This window comes from Dama dama, chromosome 23 (assembly GCF_033118175.1).
Source record: "Dama dama isolate Ldn47 chromosome 23, ASM3311817v1, whole genome shotgun sequence".
Lineage (NCBI taxonomy): Eukaryota > Metazoa > Chordata > Mammalia > Artiodactyla > Cervidae > Dama > Dama dama.
The window spans coordinates 40,955,341-40,973,205 of NC_083703.1; the positions used below are offsets into that span (position 1 = coordinate 40,955,341).

The following is a 17,865-nucleotide window of genomic DNA, read 5'->3' on the forward strand; positions in this document are numbered from 1 at the left end:
AAATCGTCCAGAGCTTAGGGCCACTGTGGAGACCCTGCTCGCACATGCCTTGTGGCCATTTCAAACGGTGCTGTTTGAGCGACTTCACTTTCTACTCACTCTGTGTCAGTATCACAGGAAAACACCTGCAATAGCAGGTTATCAGGGGAACTCCTTCCCTGTCATCCCCGCCTTGCCTTCTGTGAACAGCTCTTTCTCTGTTGACGCTTGTTTAACAGGTTGGGGCTTCTTCACCAACCTGGGGGCTTCTTCACCCCTGCGGCGGCCAGGCTCATTGCATGTTTCTGCTTGCTTCTCTCAGGTTTGAAAACCAGCAGCAGGACATTCCAGACAAAGACAACTCACAAAATCGCTTCGGAAGCAAGTTTTTCATCCAGCAAAGGGAGTCCTTTGTCAAGGTAAAGTCGCGGAGCCTTTCTGAATCACACCAGCAATATGAGAAATGTCACCCCGCTCAGGGTGAGACTCTTGGTGCACATGATTTTGTTGGGTGACTTGATGGAACATTATGGTTTGGGTTTTGTTTATCTGAAGTGACAGTTGAAACTTTAGTCTACCTTTGAAAATATTTGTCCCAGAGCCAGGTATTGTTTTGCAGCTGTTGTTTCCTTGGTTTAAGACTCCATTGACACCTCGGTGAACCACAAATTAGCGTCTACAGCTGCTCGCAGTAGGGCTGCTTAGAAACCACACAATGGAGGGTGTCGGGAGAGGGCAGAGAGAGAACACAGGGCCTTAAAAGAAATAAAGTGGCCTGTTTCTTCTTTCGGAGACAGCGGGTATATATACAAGCAGTTGCTGGATATTTGTTTTTGTATTCCTCTTTTTTTTTTTCTTTAACCAAGTATTTGGGCTGGACTATTATTTCCCTTTCTGATATTTTCTTGCTTATTTTCAAACATGAAAATTTATCTTTTCACATTTTGTAAACTGTAGTTTAAAACTAAGTTTTTGGAGCAGTGATAAGCGAGTTGTATGCTAGCTTTGCAATCAACATAAAATACTGATCGTGCAGTGGCATTGAGTCACGGAAGAAGAAGAGTGGGGTGGGGGTAGAAGCAGCTGTCTGATGACAGACCTGCCTTTTCACTCTGAGCAACATGTCGTTTCAAACAATACAGGATTGCCTTTGCAATAACATTTCCCCTTAAAAGATGTCCTATAGATGATTACATTTGAAATAATTACTTGCCCTTGTGAAATTTTAAAACAGAATACATTTCTGATGTTCCATAAGATTAACTTTACTTGTTTAGAAATGTAGTATTTTTACAGTGAAAAAAAAAATCTCATTTTCCTTTGTGTTTTGAAATCTCTTACAGTATTTTTAGGATTTGGAATATATTTAAATGAGGTTGATTTTCTGAAATTAAGTTCTTGCTTTTAGAAACTTGATATGTTCAATTTTAGGGAATCACTCATTTAATTTTTAGAAACTATTATTTTTAATACCTGCGTTTTTGTCTGTTTTTGAAGGAAGTGAGAGATAATGAATTATGGGATAAGAAGAGTTTTAAAGTATTATATTTTTATGATTTTACTATAAATTCAAGTTCTAGGTCTCCTGAAAGGAATTTTAAAAGAGAATTAAATTCTACAGGTAATTTTTAGGGATTAATGTCAACATTGGCTTAATAATACATCCCTTTAGTTTTTAAAGATTGTTGGAAGTGTTTGTTTTTGAGGTCCTAAAAAAAAAACAATTCTTAAATTTTTCCTATATATTCCCCACTTTGGGCAATGTTTAAACACATTCAGAAAGCAGTCAGATTCCGTAGAACATTTTCTCAGTCTGATCATTTGACATTTTACAGCTCGCATCAGTATTTCATTATAAAATCAAACTTCTTTTCCCTTCAGTTTGAGGCAGGGGCCTTTTGTTATTACTGTCATTTCTGCATGAAATTTATTTCCTAAGTTACAAGTGATCACATCATCCTCTTTAAGGAGAAAATAAAAAGAGTCCTTCAAGGAACCCTTGGTTCTCCACACTTGATGATAATCCAGTGATCAAAGTTCTGGGCTTGAAGTATGTGGGTTTGGCTCACTGTTGGTCATGGTTGGTTCTTGTGCTGGGTTTGGTGTTCATATGCCGCCCCAGGCTCGCTCTTTGTGCCTGGATTCACTGAAATTTCTTAGTGGCTTACATTTAAGGACCCCACTTACTGCAGTCATTCCTCGTGCTTTATTGCTTTTACAAGTGGTCTCGAAACCCAGTACTCGAGAATAAACATAACAGTGCAGTGCTGTTGTAGCACTTTTAAAAATTCTTCTTTGCTCTATTTTGTCAGTGAGCTGATGAGCAACCTCAAAAAAAAAAAGAAAAAAAAGACCCTGCTGGACCTTTAAAAAAAAAAAAAAATGGCTTCCTCTGATGTCCTAGAGACAATAATTATGATGTGCTAGTTAAGCCCAAACTACAGCTGAGGGATTTTACTTTAAAGCAGCGGCTTGGGCGCAAAAATGCATTTATAGCTCTTTGTCTGCACCTCATTATGTGTGGGCCTGATTCATTAAGTAATTGGTTTGCAGTTGTTTACATGAGTATTAAGGCCTTCCTTTCAGCCGCCTTTGAGAGATACATTGTGCAAATGTTGCCTGTGATGAATGCAGAATGAGGGCCAGAGGGTCCGTCCTATTGGCTAAACAGTGCGCTCTGTTGAAAAGCCAGAGAAAGGGATTGGGCGCTGCTTTGCATAGCAATGACTTTCTTAATAAGCGTTACAGATTAATACACACCAGCTATAAAAGATGCAAAGAGATACTCTTAGCACATTTATCCCTGCTCATTTCATTGTGATGGTGGTGGGGTCCCTGCGCTTTCATATTCCGTTTTCCCGAGCCACGGCTTCAGTGCCTGAGCCGTAATAGAATCCGATGTTTATTGTATTATAAATCACGGGCAAGTAGGCAGATCGGCAACAGTTTATTATTAAAGATTCTTTCAGTGTAAATCTTTTCTCCCATTGTATTTGCCTGAGCAAAATCATTTTGTGGTTGAGTGGGGATGAAAGGCATAATGTACGAAGGAGTGAGTCCTAATAGGAAGCTGTTCTCCGAGTAAAGACCACTTGTCCCCTTTTGTTCAGGGGTGCATGCCGGAGCTTCCTCTCCTCCGCAAACATTGTCTCGCTCCACCTTCCCCAGGAAGCCGTTTCCACTCTCCCGGATCCATGTATTCAACCGAAGAGTGTATTTTAACCGCCTACCACGTTAACTGCAGTTTACTGCCTGGATCGAGATAACCTTTACCAAAAGAAAAGGAAGTGTGCTTGTAACATAATTGCCTGGGGAAAAGGTAGCAGAAGTCACCCGGCCGCCCCACCCTGGCAGGGCCCGCTGTGGGTGGCTTTCAGGGCCAGCCCTGCGGCCCCGGGAGCGGCCGGTGGAGGGCGCCAGGCAGCAGCGTGCTCCAGTGGGGCCCTCCTGGCTCTGCTTGCCAGGCCCTGGGGCCAGTTTCCCTGGGATGATCTGAAGATCACAAGGAACCCGTAGTCCAGAGAAATAAACACGAGGTTTTCCTGGATGGCCTGGAGGTTTTAGGGTAAAAGCCGCCAGTCTCTGGCTCAGCAAATCTACGTTCTCCTTAAATTCTACCAAAGTAGCAGCTTCCTAAAGATTCCACATGTTTCTCGTCATAAGCCCGCCTACTTTACCCCCACCCCCACCCCGCCATGGCAAGAAAGAAGAGTCTTTGCTTGATTGGCTGAAGGGATGGAGTAAGGAAATTAACCCCTAAAAATGGCATCTGCTGCAGGGCCCCTGGTTGACCATCAGGGGGCGCTCAGACTTTGTCTAATTAAAGCTCTCCGCCTTCAGTAGACCGCGAAAATTTATTTATTTATTTATTTTTTACCTTTTTACCCTTTATTATTGCAGAGAAGTTCTAAAGAAACTCAGAGACTACAGTAACAGGAATAAAATAACCTATTTCATTAACGTCCATTCCTCTGGATTTTAGCATCATTTTATATTACTTAATTTTTGTGGACATGCAAATCATTTTTAGTTTGCACTATCCTACATGACAGACTAAAACTCAAGTTTCACATTAGTTTCACAGAAAACAACTCACTTCTTTTTTTTTTCTTTTCTGCTGTAATTTTACCTTATAAATTATACTGATCATGATTTTTCTCAGAGTCTAGTCCGGGTGAAACTTGGTAAACAACTTAAAATTTCAGAAGAAAGTTTAAGTAGCAGTAAGGGGAAAGGAAATACGGTATTTGTTATGCAACTATTATGTAAGAGATGGTTCTGTGCTAGACATTTTAACATGCCTTAGAGCTCTTAGTTTTCATAACAAGTATACATTGTAGATATTCTAATCTACATTATTTGGGTTGATTTGACTAAGACTCAACTATAGCTCACTGCTGCTACTGCTAAGTCGCTTCAGTCATGTCCGACTCTGCGTGACCCCAGAGACAGCAGCCCACCAGGCTCCTCCGTCCCTGGGATTATCCAGGCAAGAACACTGGAGTGGGTTGCCATTTCCTTCTCCAGACCTCGAAAATTTAAAATCAAGGATTCACAGTGGTTTGTTGGCACGGTGTTTGGGAATTTTTTTTTTCTTTGTTTCTAAATTGTCTTTTTGCCTTATATATTTCTAGAAACATGTCTGTTTGGAGGAAAATTCTAGCTGAAGACGCTATGTGAGAGATTTTAATACTGATTTTAGCCAGCAGTCAAGCTCATTAGAAGTTACAGAATTCAGAGTCTAGAGACCACATCTTCTCATAAGTCAGTTATTCTTTGCTGGCTTTTGATCAGACCCTAGGACTGCAAGGACTCTTCCCATGGGGGGCCCTTCCTCATCGTCCCCAGCACCAGAGCTCTTGGCAGGACCCTCGGAGTCTCACTACCAAACTCGATGGACTTGGCCTCAAAGCCACAGTAACTTGTGTATGTTTGTATAGCAGGCTATACATACATTTTTCTTTCAAAACTATGATACCATGAGGTTGAGAGTGTGGTACTAATGTTAGAACCTCCCCAACCCCGAGGAGCTCCTGGGGCCTGTACCACCCCCGCCCCGCCCCAAGCCTGGGCCTGCCTCCCGGGACCCTGTGCTCACCTGACAGCCCTGACACCCTTCGCAAGCACAGTCTGTCATGAACCCTGGTGTGACTTAATAAGGAATCTCTTAGGAACCTGTAGAGCTTCCCTGGTGGCTCAGATGGTAAAGAATCTGCCTGCAATGTGGGAGACCCAGGGTCAATTCCTGGGTTGGGAAGATCCCCTGAAGAAGGAAATGGCAACCCACTCCAGTACTCTTGCCTGAAGAATCCCGTGGACAAAGGAGCCTGGTGGGCTACAGTCCGTGGGGTCGCAAAGAGTCGGACACGACTGAGTGACTAATACACACTAGGAGCCCATAAGTTTTTCAGGTCTCCCTTCGTCTCTATTTGCTGGCCCCACAAACCTGAATCCTTACAGATGTGCTTGCCACCTCATTTTGTACCTATGTTGACTCTGGTGGCTCAGCTGGTAAAGAATCTGCCTGCAAGGCGGGAGACCTGGGTTTGATCCCTGGGTTGGGAAGATCCCCTGGAGAAGGGAAAGGCTGCCCACTCCAGTATTCTGACGTGGAGAATTCCATGGACTGTATAGTCATGGGGTTGCAAAGAGTCGGACAGGACAGAGTGACTTTCACTTTAATGTTAACTATGTAGACTCTTTCTAGCAATGTTATTACCTTTTGTTCATATAACATGAATAGTCGACGCTCTCAATTTTGGCTGTTTTCTCTAGTACCCATGTCAGCAGGATCACATCCTAGGTGCTCACGAGATGCTGTGCTTAGAATAAAACCTGCTGTTTAAGACGCTGGCCAACCTTAACTTCCTACATGTAGCAGGGCTGAGAACAAAAGTGATTTTGATGAGAGTTGTCCCAATCGTGTGTTCTAGTCCCTTATCAACAGCAAAGGAATGTATAAACAACATGGGAAACTGAGATGGCTTGATGGACAGACAGAGGGAAGATGTGTGATGAAGCCAGAGTGGTGGAATGTTGACCAGTGGGCACATGGTGCTCGCTGTGCGGAGGGGGCGGTGCCACCCTGCTGCGACACTGTGCGGAGACACTGTCCTGTTAGAATGAGCCCAGTGGGGCGTGATCACACCTTAATCTAATCAGCTCTCCTGGTGTCTTACCTGAAAGAGCTCTGTTTGGAAATAGGATCTCCAGTCTAATGGTGTACTTCTAGGGCAAAAAAAAAAAGAACCCACAGACCCTGCCCTCTTGGACTGCAGGGGTCACCCATGAGGCCTGGGAGGGTGGACTCCCTGGTTTACTGCCTGGGCATCAGGTGATGGCCCTGCTTCATGAAGGCCTCAGTGGACCCAGCCCTGGGCCTCTGCCTGGTTCTGGGTGCAGCCTGCAGGCTGAGAGAGGTTTTACATTTTTTAACAGTTGAGAAAAATCCAAAGAAGAATAAAGCTGCCTGACACCTGAAAGTTATATGAAATTCAAGTTTCGGCGTCCCTACGTGAAGTTTGAGCAGAACACAGCCACATCCACTAGTTCACATACGGCCCTGGCTGTCTCTGTGCTGTGGCCAGAGTCGAGTAGTTGACCGAGACCACACACCTGCGCCGTTTACCCCCCACAGCTCACCTTTGCTGCCTCTGCCGCACAGACTGGAGGGGTGACGTCCACACCGTCGGGGAGGTTCAGGCTGTCGGGGTCCAGATGCATTACATCTGATGGAACGCAGGGACCTAGCCCATGGCCTGTAACCTGAACTCTTGCATTCTTATGCTTTTGGGAGTGTGTTTGGTTTGGGTTTTTCTCTCACTTATGGTAATAGCCACACAATATGGCTCTGTCTACACCCAGGAGATTTCTCACACCATCCCCATTGGCCTTGACTTACCTTTAGATGTTAGATGTGACCCAGAGAAAGAAATGTTGACCCTGTAAATCACGTGTAACAAAAAACAACCTTGCATTGAGTGTCACGTCGACTTGCAGGGATGGCTTCCCAAAGGGAAAAATACTTGCTCCTAAGGGGTGAGAATGGTGTTGGAAACACCCAGAAGCATCTTCCACCTTCCTTAGTGAACACAGGTGTTTAGTTCTGAAATATGTTTCTGGGTAGACACTTGAACAACCTAATCTGAACTCACATAGAAATAGAAACATGCAGATTAAATAATCTAACATCAAATATTGATCAAGTGCCTTTAGGCAAGGCCCTGTGATTATTGAGGCTGTGGCTCAGATGGTAAAGCGTCTGCTTACAACGCAGGATACCCGGGTTCGATCTCTGGGTTGGGAAGATCCCCTGGAGAAGGAAATGGCAACCCACTCCAGTACTCTTGCCTGGAAAACCCCATGGACGGAGGAGCCTGGTAGGCTACAGTCCTTGGGGTCGCAAAGAGTCGGACACGACTGAGTGACTTCACTTCACTTTTTCTGTTCCTTCTGCATGTATTACTGAGCACCTGCTAAGGGCAGGACACTGGATACCAGGGGACCGAAATGGGTATAGTGGATGTTCTCATGGAGCTGACAGTCTAAGGGCAGTCACATGTCAGTTTGTAACAGAAATGGCTGGGAAAGAGCAAATTTGATGAAAACTTGGGGATGGAGGATGGGGTGAAGGGGATGGGGAGGCTGTAGCAGGAAGCCGGATGAAGTTTAGGCATTAACCTTGGAGGTGCTGTTCAGGCTTCTTTTGCCAAAAGCACTGGGAAGGCATTGAAGAATTTTCATTTTCAGCAGAGAGGCAGAGTAATCAGAGTTGTGTTTCAAAAGCTCACTCTTCCTGCCAAGTGGAAAGTGGGCTGGAGGGAACGAGGTGGATGTGGCGTCACCAGTTAGGGGCTGTTAAAAGGCAGGTAAGAGATGCTACCTTGGCCAACCAAGTAGTAGCAATGCCAGTGGGTAGGGGACGAGGGAGGACTTGGGAAGTGCAGGGAGGTGAGCTTGGTAGGACCTAGTGACTGACTGGGTGTTGGAGGGCAGAGGAGTTGCAGAGGGTTGGGAGGGAATCGAGGCTTGGGGTGCCGTTGGCCAAAACAGGAAAAGGGCCCAGGTTTGGTGGAGAAGCATGAGTTTGGTTGTGGGTGAACATGCTGGCTGGCGTGCTGGCCATGAGATGCTTTGGAGGCAGTCAAGTAGAGCCAGCCAGTGAGCTCTGGACATGAGTGTGGAGCTCAGAGCAGAGACCAGGCTGTAAGGACCTGGTGTGTACTTACCTGCCTCTGTGCCCTTGTCTTGCCCTGGCCTGGAAATCCCTTCCAGCTGTCACAGTAGAATCCAGGGGGCGCCTTGCTTCCCTGGGATCTTGCAGCCACATCACCACCTACCCCATCATCCACTTGTTCTCTTATTCCTCCCTGAAGTGCTCCTGCCAGCCCCCTGCCAGCCAGGTGGCTCTTATTATTTGAATATCAACTGGCAAATTAGCCTCTCTCTGCATCTTTATAGCATCGTTATATCTGCTGACCCCCGCCCCACAGTGAGCCCCATGTCCTCATGAAGTGGGAGCCAGATAGATATAGTCACAACCCACAACAATTTTGGGGGGGGGGGGGTCTGTCTCCTAAAGCAAAGGAAATAAAAGCAAAAATAAATGGAACCTAAAAAAAAAATTAATGGGACCTAATTAGACTTAAAAACTTTTGCACAGGAGAGGAAACCATTGGCAAACTGAAAGACAGTCTACAGACTAGGCAGAAATATTTGCTAATGATATGACTGATACAGGGTTAATATTGAAAATAAATAAAGGGCTCATACAACTAAATAAAAAAAAGAAAACCAACTAAAAAATGGGCAGAAGACCCAAATAGACAGTTTTTTTTCAGGGACATGGAGATGACCAACATAGAAAGATGCTTCACATTGTTGTTTGTTTGTTTTTTTTTTTTTCACATTGTTAATTGTTAGAGAAATGCAGATCAAAACCACAAAGAGGTCAGAATGGCCATCCTTATAAAAGACCACAAATAACAAATATTTGTGAGACTGTAGAGAAAAGGTAACACTTCATACATTGGTGGGAATGTAAATTGGTGCAGCCACTGTAGAAAACAGTATGGCGGTTTCTCAAAAAAACTAAAAATAGAGCTATCATATAAACCCGTCAATTCCACTCTTGGGTATATATCTGAAAGAAATGAAAATACTATTTGAAATGATATATGCACCCTGATGTTGCCAAGACATGGAAGTAAGCTAAGGACCACCAGCAGGTGAGTGGATAAAGAAGATGTGGTCTGTATGTACAAGGAGACACTGCTCAGCCGCAAAAAGGATGAAATCGCGTCACTTACAGCAACGCCGGCGGGCCCGGAGGGCTTTACGCCGGGTGAAGTCAAAGAAGAGCGCGGTATGGTACCCTTAATGTGGCATCTAAAAAACACCATGAACCAGTGCATGTAATGAAAAGCAGGCTCATAGACACAGAGAACGCTACCAAGGACCCACTGTATCGCATAGGGGACCCTACTCGATTACCTGTTAACGACCTATCTGGGAAAAGAATCTGAAAAAGGGTGGTTAGGAACTTCCCCGGTGGTCCCGTAGGTAAGACTTCGTGCTTCCAGTGCCAGGGGCCCAGGTTTAATCCCTGGCCAGGGAACTAGTTCCCACATACCTCAACTAAAAGTCCACGTGTCACAACTAAAGAACAGTGAAGACTGAAGATCTCACGTGCTGCCACTAAGACCCAGCACAGCCAAAAAATATATGTTTTTAAATAAATAAAAAGAGTGGAGGTATGTGTATAACTGATTCTCTTTGCTATACAACAGAAACTAATACGACCGTTCTAAATCAACTATACTCCAATAAGAATTTTTCAAAAGATACAGTGAACAAACTAGTGGTTACCAGTAGGGCAGGCTATGGGAGGGGATTAAGAGGTACAGGTTTTATTGTACAACACAGGGAATATAGCCAACATTTTATAATAACTATAAATGGAACATAACCTTTCAAAATTGTGAATCACTGTGTTGTATAAATGTAACATATAATACTGTACGTCAGCTATATCTCAAAGCAAAGAGACAGGCACCAAGTTTAAAGGGAACATTAACAGATGTTGAGCCTAGAAAATTATGCCTTCATGGAGCTTCCTTTCTGGGGAAAAAAATGTAAGTTATGGAAGCTATGGCAGAAGGCAGATTTTCAAGCCCTAGGTTAGCCCAAAGGAACAGAGGTGAGTCCCCAGGGTTTCCTGAGTCAGCAGGGCCAGGGTCCCACTGAGAGAACAGCCTCACTGCTACACGGTGGCCCTCGTCTTTTCTCAGCCCTCTTCCCAGCTAAAGGCCAGAATCTACCTTCATGGAATAATCTCCAAATGTAAACTCGAGTGAACACTTCAACAGAAACATGAGAAAAACATCGGAATATCAAGCCATACACAAGCGACTGTTTGTTTAATATCCCCTTGACCATTTGGTATGAACCTTAAAGAATTTAAGTGTAATTTAAAGCTTGGATGGTGCTCCCAAAGATGACTCTCACATGCATGACAATTGGGAAAGCTCCAGAGAAGGTGATGGAGGTGGGAACTGCCTCTCACAGAGCCAGCTTCTCGGGCTAGCGGCTTCAGTAAGCATGTCATCCAGCGTCAGATGCATCCTTGGACCCTCACATTTTCACGTGTGTGGCACATGGAAATCTGAACACAGGTGACAGGACACTTGAGGTTTTCTCCACCAGGAGTCAGTGTCCTTAATTAAGCACACACAGTTTATTCTGAACTCCTTGTTAAACGATGGAGTGTTGGTATCACTGGCTTGATGGAGGTAAGTTTTTAACCTCCTGACTGACTTCTCGCTGTTCCTGGGTCATCTACTTCCAGCTGGGCTGGCAGTGATGAGTTGTGCCCTCTTGTGTGCCCCCGGGCCTGCCTCCTGCCTCCCACCCAGAAGCCTTCCCGGCGAGCGTGAGACCAAGGCTCCTGGGACCCTTCCACCAGGGAGCATCAGTAGGGGCCTCTCGGCCAAGGGGACCCTGACATTTTCTTTCTGCTTTTAAAACCTGGGGAGTAAGCATAAACTTTCTGGTCTCCCAGTAAGTAACAAGTGCCTCTTTCCTCACTTACTCCTTGTAAAACTATCTTTTTTTCAAAATTTAGGTTCTATTTCTTTATTTTACAGGCATGAAAATGAAGGGAAGCTAACTACCAATTTAAAGTCTAAAGGTAAGAGAAACAATTGGAGACCAGACTCTCATTTTGTGTTTTAACTAGAAGGGTGGTTTGTGACGTGTGGTGTCATTTGCACCCTTAAAGGAGATATGAGGGGGTGTAGAGCCTGCCGCTGCTCATGGACCCCGCAGGTCTCACTGGAAGGACCCGGGGCTTCTCCTGAGAACAGGAGGCTTCTCCCCGGGAAGGACCCGGAGGCTTCTCCTGTGGTCAGGGGCCACAGTGCACAGCGTTTTCTCTTGCAGGTGTGGGTTTGCCAGGGATCCTGACCTGTGCTCCAGGCACATCTGCTCACAGGCACCACATAGGGTCCCCAGGGAGCCCTTTGTGGGCAGGGCTGGTGAAGTCGAGCTAGTCAGACCGTACAGATGCTGAGCTGCTCTCTGGTTTTCTCTTCCAGGCTTCTGGAGCGAATCTGATGAGAGCAACTCAGAAATCGAAGCTGCTTTACGTCCCAAGATACCATAACACATCCACCAATGATTTTGATGATTTTTATGACTTATAAGCTGTAATATCTGTTAGAAATAAAGCCTTCAAACAAGCTAAGTCTCTGTGTTCAGATGTGATGTCCAAAATAAATGTGCCTTTTTAAGTTTTCTAATTGTTTAACATGAAAAGTTGGTCCCTAACAATCTTGGGGACCATATTGTTATTCCAGTGAAATTTCATGATGTAAATATATAAGTGGCATATTTGTTTTGAAGCGTTATCAAAAAGCACAGTGATGAATACAGTGCCCATCAAAACCCAGTTGGTTTCTTTGTAGAAGTTGACAGGCTAATTCTAAAATTCATAACAAAATACAGGGGACCCAAAATAACCAAATCAGTCTTGAAAAAGTTGGAGGACTTGCACTTTGCAATTTTGAAGCTTACTGAAATGCTACAGTAAGTAAAGATAGGGTAAGTAAAGATGGTATAGTAGCTCAGATGATAAAGCATCTGCCTTCAGTGCAGGAGATCTGGGTTGGATCCCTTGGTCAGGAAAATCCCCTGGAGAAGAGAATGGCAACCCACTCCAGTATTCTTGCCTGGAGAATTCCATGGACAGAGGAGCCTAGTGGGCTACAGTCCTTGGGGCAGGCTACAGTCCAAGGGTCAGACACGACTGAGCGACTTAACACACATACAATTAAAGATAGTGTGGTACTGCATGATATATTGATTTACATATAATCTAGAATTGATGATCCAGAAATAAACTGTCAAATTTATGATCAATTAATTTTCAATAATGTTGCCAAGACCATTCAGTGGGGAAAGAACTGGTATTTTCAACAAATGATGCTGAGACATCTGGACAGTCTCATGCGAAGGGATGAAGTTGGATCCCTACCTCACACTGTGTACAACAGTAACCCAAAATGGGTCAAGGACCCAATGTAAGAGCTGAACTATCAAATTCTGAGAAGGAAACATGGGTAAACCCTTGTGACTCGAATTAGGCAAGATTCCAAAAGCACTAACAACAGAGAAAAACATAGAAATGGTCACAGACCAGAGGAGACAAAGGAGGTATGACATCTCAGTGAAATGTGGAACGCTGGGTTGGATCCTTGAACAAAAAGAGTGGACATTAATGGAAAATTTGGTGAAATCCAAATCAAGTCTGGAGTTTAATTGATAAGATAGGGATTCCCTGGTGACTCAATCAGTAAAGAGTCTGCCTGCAATGCAGGAGACCCAGGTTTGATCCCTGGGTTGGGAAGATCCCCTGGAGAAGGAAATGGCAACCTACTCCAGTATTCTTGGCTGGAAAATCCCATGGAAGGAGGAGTCTGGCAGGCTACAGTCCGTGGTGTGGCCAAGAGTCGGATACAACGGAGCGACATCACCACACAGCTTCGCTGATAGTGATGCCCAGTGTTGGTTTCTTAGTTCTGACAAACACACCACGGAAATGTGAGATTAAGGACTTCTGTGGTGGTCCAGTGGCTAAGAATCCAAGCCCCCAAAACAGGGAGTCCGGGTTCCATCCATGGTCAGGAAACGATCCCACATGCCGCAACTAAGACCCAGGGCACCAAATAAACAAATAATATTTTTTTTAAATATGGGATTAGAGGAATGTACCACTAGAGGAAACTGAACCTGAGTGAAGGGTACATAAGAACTCTGTGATCTTTGCAGCTTCTCTAAAAATCTAAAATTAGTCCACACACACACAAGTCCAGTGGTCAACATTACTGACGTTTGGGTGATTGCTTCCAGAGTTTTTCTATGCATATAAACCCTTTAAAGACTCTCGTAAATATTTTTTATTTTAATTCTAGATTTTGCCAAGTTTAAACAGCTTGCACTCACTAAGAAAATGAAACAAGCCCTTCAGCCAAAACGCTTCCTAGATATTGTCAGGCATGCTGATGGAACCTGCCTCTGAATACCTTCTACTAGAGGCCACACATGTGAGCACTGATGCTGGTCCAGAGCAAAGCCTCGGTTGGTGCTGGACTTCAACATGAGTGTCTCTTACATTCAGTAGTGGTAGGGAAGGCCTGGGGCCCAATGCCATTATCAGGCAGAATTTTCCACCGAAAATTAATGCATTTTGTTTTCTTTTTAATTACTTTCTATTTATCTCCAGTGACCCTGGTTTAAAAAGTGGTATAAATTTCCCTTTCGAAATACACTTTAGGGGAAAGAATATAATTGACTTTTGAAAATATACAAAGAGCGGGAGCTCTGCTTACCAACAACTTGCTGACCTATTTTGGGGGCTCTGTCGGGGCTAAGTTCCCGGGGAGGTCGTGCACTGGGCCCACAGCTTGTCTTGTTTCCCAGGTAAGAGCAGAATCACAGTCTTAAGTTAACAACCTGTGTTTTCTTTTGCTCTCAAACAACTACCACACTCAGAAGACTGACCCCAGATGTTGGCATTCTTTTCCCCTACCTCAGCCCATGTTCTGACACTGGCTGCAGGTCCTACAATTCAGTTCCATTGTGATAGTAGCTGGAGTTAGTGCAGACCCCACAGTTTCCTAGCTCAGTTCCACAAGGCTAACCCCTACTTCAGATGCCAATCAGAGGTTGTAGGGGCCCAGATTCCCAAAATCTCCATCTGACTGCTCTGTAAATTGAGGTCCCCACAACTTGAGTCTGCTAATCTGTCAGAATGGCTCATAGGACCCCCATGAAACCCTTCCTTACATTTACCAGTTTATCAGGAAATATGAGAAAGTACAACGGAGACCATCCAGCTGCAAAGATGTGTAGGGTGGGATGTGGGGAAAGGGCGAGGAGCTCCCATGTCCCCACTGGGTGCGGTCCCCTCCCAGCACTGCCACATGCTGAGCAACCCAGAGGCAGCGTGAATCTTTGGTGATTTTATGGCGGCCTCATCACGTAGGCATGACTGATTATTAACTCCACTTCCAACACCTGAATGTCCATTGACAGATGAATGGATGAAGAGGATGTGGTACATATATGCAATAGAATACTACTCAGCCATAAAAAAGAACAAAGTAGAGTCATTTGCAGCAACATGGATGGACCTAGAAATTATCATACTAAGTCAGAGAAAGACAAATACCATATCACTTACATGTGGAATCTAAAATGTGACACAAATGAACCTGCCTATGAGACAGACTCACAGACATAGGGAGTAGACCTGTGGTTGCCAAGGGGGAGGGGGTTGGGGGAGGCATGGAGTGGGAGGCTGGGATTAGCAGATGCAAACAACTATACAGAGAATGGATAAGCAACAAGGTCTGTAGAGCACACGGAGCTATATTCAATATCCTGTGATAAACCACAATGGAAAAGGATACAAAAAGGAATGTATATATGTATAACTGAATCACTTTGCTGTACACACAACAAACACAACACATTGTGTTGTGTAAACACAACATTATAAGTCAGTTATACTTCAATTAAAAAAACGACTCACCTCTAGCCCCTCTGCACTGTCCAAAGAAGGGGAGCCTGGAGCTGATAGTTTCAAGCTTCTAATCGTGGCTTTGTGTTTGCAGTGTCCAGCTCCCTCTCCTGCAGCTCTCCAGGAACCCCCAGGGCCACCTCATTAGGAAAAAAATAAAACACTCTTTTGCCCAGGGAATTCCAGGGGTTTTAGGAGTTCTGTGTCAGAAACCAGGGACAGAGATCAATACGTATTTCACAATCTCTTATTTCACACTAGTCAAAGAATCAAACTTTGTGAGCTTGGTTAATATGATTAAATCAATCCTTGGAACCCAGTGTTGAGAATTCAACTCTAGATCTGGGGTAACCACCCTCCCAGCTCTACCAAGTGAAGTTCGGATACAGCTTGGTCAGGCTGCGTATCCTGACACTTCCCGTGTGTCAGGCTCTGGGGGGCTAGTATTTGGGAGTACAGGGCTGGATCTGAGACAGTCACTGACCTCTGGCACCCTCACTCCAACAAGGGTGAAAAAGCCTGAAGCTCAGCACATTGTGTACAGCGCCTTCTGTAGATGCCTTTGTTCCTGAAGCTCTGAGGAGCGAAAACACCATTCCTCCTGTGGCTGAGTTGGGGAACTTTCACGTGGGAGGTGACATTAGCACAGGACAGGGGGAGCCTGGAGGATCAAGAACACTCCAGGCAGAGAAATGACCCCGGCAAGGCCTAGAGGCATGAGAACTGGTGCAAATGAAACAGTCCTAACGTGAGACCAGTGCAGGACATGTGCAGCAAGGACGAGGGCTGGAGGGGCGCCCCAGAGGAAGAGGGGCTACAGACTGTTGGAGCAAGGAGGGGAGGCAACAAAGTGTGGGTGATTGATGCCAAGATTGTCTCCAAAGAAGATCCAGCTGCTGGAGAAGAGAATTAGAACCAGTGAGAGTTTTGATATAAAAGCAATTTCAACCATCAACCATATAGGGACTTTCCTGGTGGTCCACTGGTAAAGAATATGCCTTGCAATGCAGGGGACATGGGTTCGATTACTGGTCAGGGAACTATGATCCCACATGCTGCGGAGCAACTGAACCCATGTGCCACAATGAAAGATCCTGCCACAATGAAAGACTCAACGAAAATGCTGTGTTTAGCAACTGAGACTCAACACAGCCAAATATAAATATTTTTTTAAGGTTAAAAAAATTATCAACAGTATAGTGATACACCCAGAAAGTCAGTTTGAAAATATTTTTTAAAGATGCCATTTGCAGTAATCAAAAATTTCATGTGAAAAATCTTAGTTTTTAAGCCATCAGTGAAAGATGAAATTTTAAACATCTATTGACAGTAGAGAACTACACGTTCATGGATGAGAAGATTCTATTTTCAAAAGCACTAATTCTGTCCAGATTAATCCCGAAAGTCCATGCCATTTCAATCAAAATCCCAACAGGTCATTTCCAAGAAGTTGACAAGCTGGTCATTAAGCTTGGAAGGAATTTAAAGGTTCAAAATGGCCAAACAGTTCTGCATAATAATGAGAAGATCTTACCATAGCAAACATCAAGATTTATCAAGATCATCATTAGGTCTGTGGTCCTGGCTCAGGGCTGGAAACTCGGAGCAGAATAGTGCTCAGTTGCTCAGTTGTGGCCGCTCTTTTTGTGACCCCATGGGCTGTAGCCCACCAGGCTCCTCTGTCCATGGAATTCTCCAGGCAGGAATAGTGGAGTGGGTTGCCATAAAGGCCCCAGAAAAAAACCCAGGCATGAGATCTGAGTACAGACAGATGTTTGAGAAACCAATGAGGCGGTAACAGACTTTTCAGTGAATGATGCTGGACCAGTTGGTAATCCACATGGCAAAATACAAAATTAAGTGTGTTATGTGGCAATCATAAAGTATATATTTTGCTTCAATTATCTCTCAGCAGATAGCAGCATCTGTAGTGACCTTTTGTCAGTTTCTGAAGGGAGCAGCCCCACACCCACTCCTCAAGCCTCAGCCTCCCCCAGCTCAGGACGTGGCCTTGCCCCTGTTCAGCCAAGACTGAGGTCGAAACGTCTGGCTGTCCTTACACTGCCGTCTCTTAGCACCTGGCATCTTCTATCCTTCCCTCACTGCCTTATTTCTCCCCTACCATCCATTCATTCATTCTCTCATTTATTCATTTATGCATTCAGGGTACATTTGACACCATTTTCCTCAGTACATTTTTTCTATTTTTTTAGCTGGCTAAATGTACATAAGATTAGCCGTCTTAACCATGTTTTAAATGTACAGTTCATTAGTATCACATACATTCATAATGGTGTACTAATTGTCTATTTTAATTTATTTAAAGATAAGTAAAAATATTTTTCATTTTTAAATAAACTATTTCCACAACTCATCTCATCTTGTAAAACTGAAACTCTGTTCCCATCACACAATAACTCTCTGCACTCCACTCCCCACAGCCCTGACACTCATCCTTCTACTTTCTGTCTCTATGATTTTGACTAGTCTAAGAACCTCATATAAGGGGATCATACAGTATGTCTTCTTGTGACTGGCTTATTTCATTCAATATAATGTCCTTAAGGTTCATTCATGTTGTAGCACACATCATAATTTCCTTTTTTAAGACTGAATAATATTCCATCATACAGTTTCCCAGGTGGCACTGTGGGAAAGAATCTGCCTGCCAATGAAGACAACACGGGTTGGATCCCTGGGTCAGGAAGATCTTCTGGAGAAGGAAGTGGCAACCCACTCCAGTATTCTTGTCTGGGAAATCCCATGGACAGAGAAACCTGTCAGGATATGATCTATAGAGCCCCAAA

At 44.4% G+C, this 17,865-nt stretch overlaps 1 protein-coding gene across 3 annotated transcripts in view; it reads left to right on the forward strand.

Annotated features, from left to right (window-relative positions):
• KIZ (kizuna centrosomal protein) overlaps positions 1 to 11,713 on the forward strand; it is an 86,044-nt gene extending 74,331 nt beyond the window's left edge. For all 3 annotated transcript variants that reach the window (XM_061126465.1, XM_061126466.1, XM_061126467.1), the window contains 3 exons: positions 302 to 398; positions 11,124 to 11,167; positions 11,574 to 11,713. In XM_061126465.1, the coding sequence (XP_060982448.1) occupies positions 302 to 398; positions 11,124 to 11,167; positions 11,574 to 11,641 (209 nt within the window). In that variant the 3' untranslated portion in view covers positions 11,642 to 11,713. The remainder of the gene's footprint in view (positions 1 to 301; positions 399 to 11,123; positions 11,168 to 11,573) is intronic.
• The last annotated feature ends 6,152 nt before the right edge of the window (positions 11,714 to 17,865 follow it).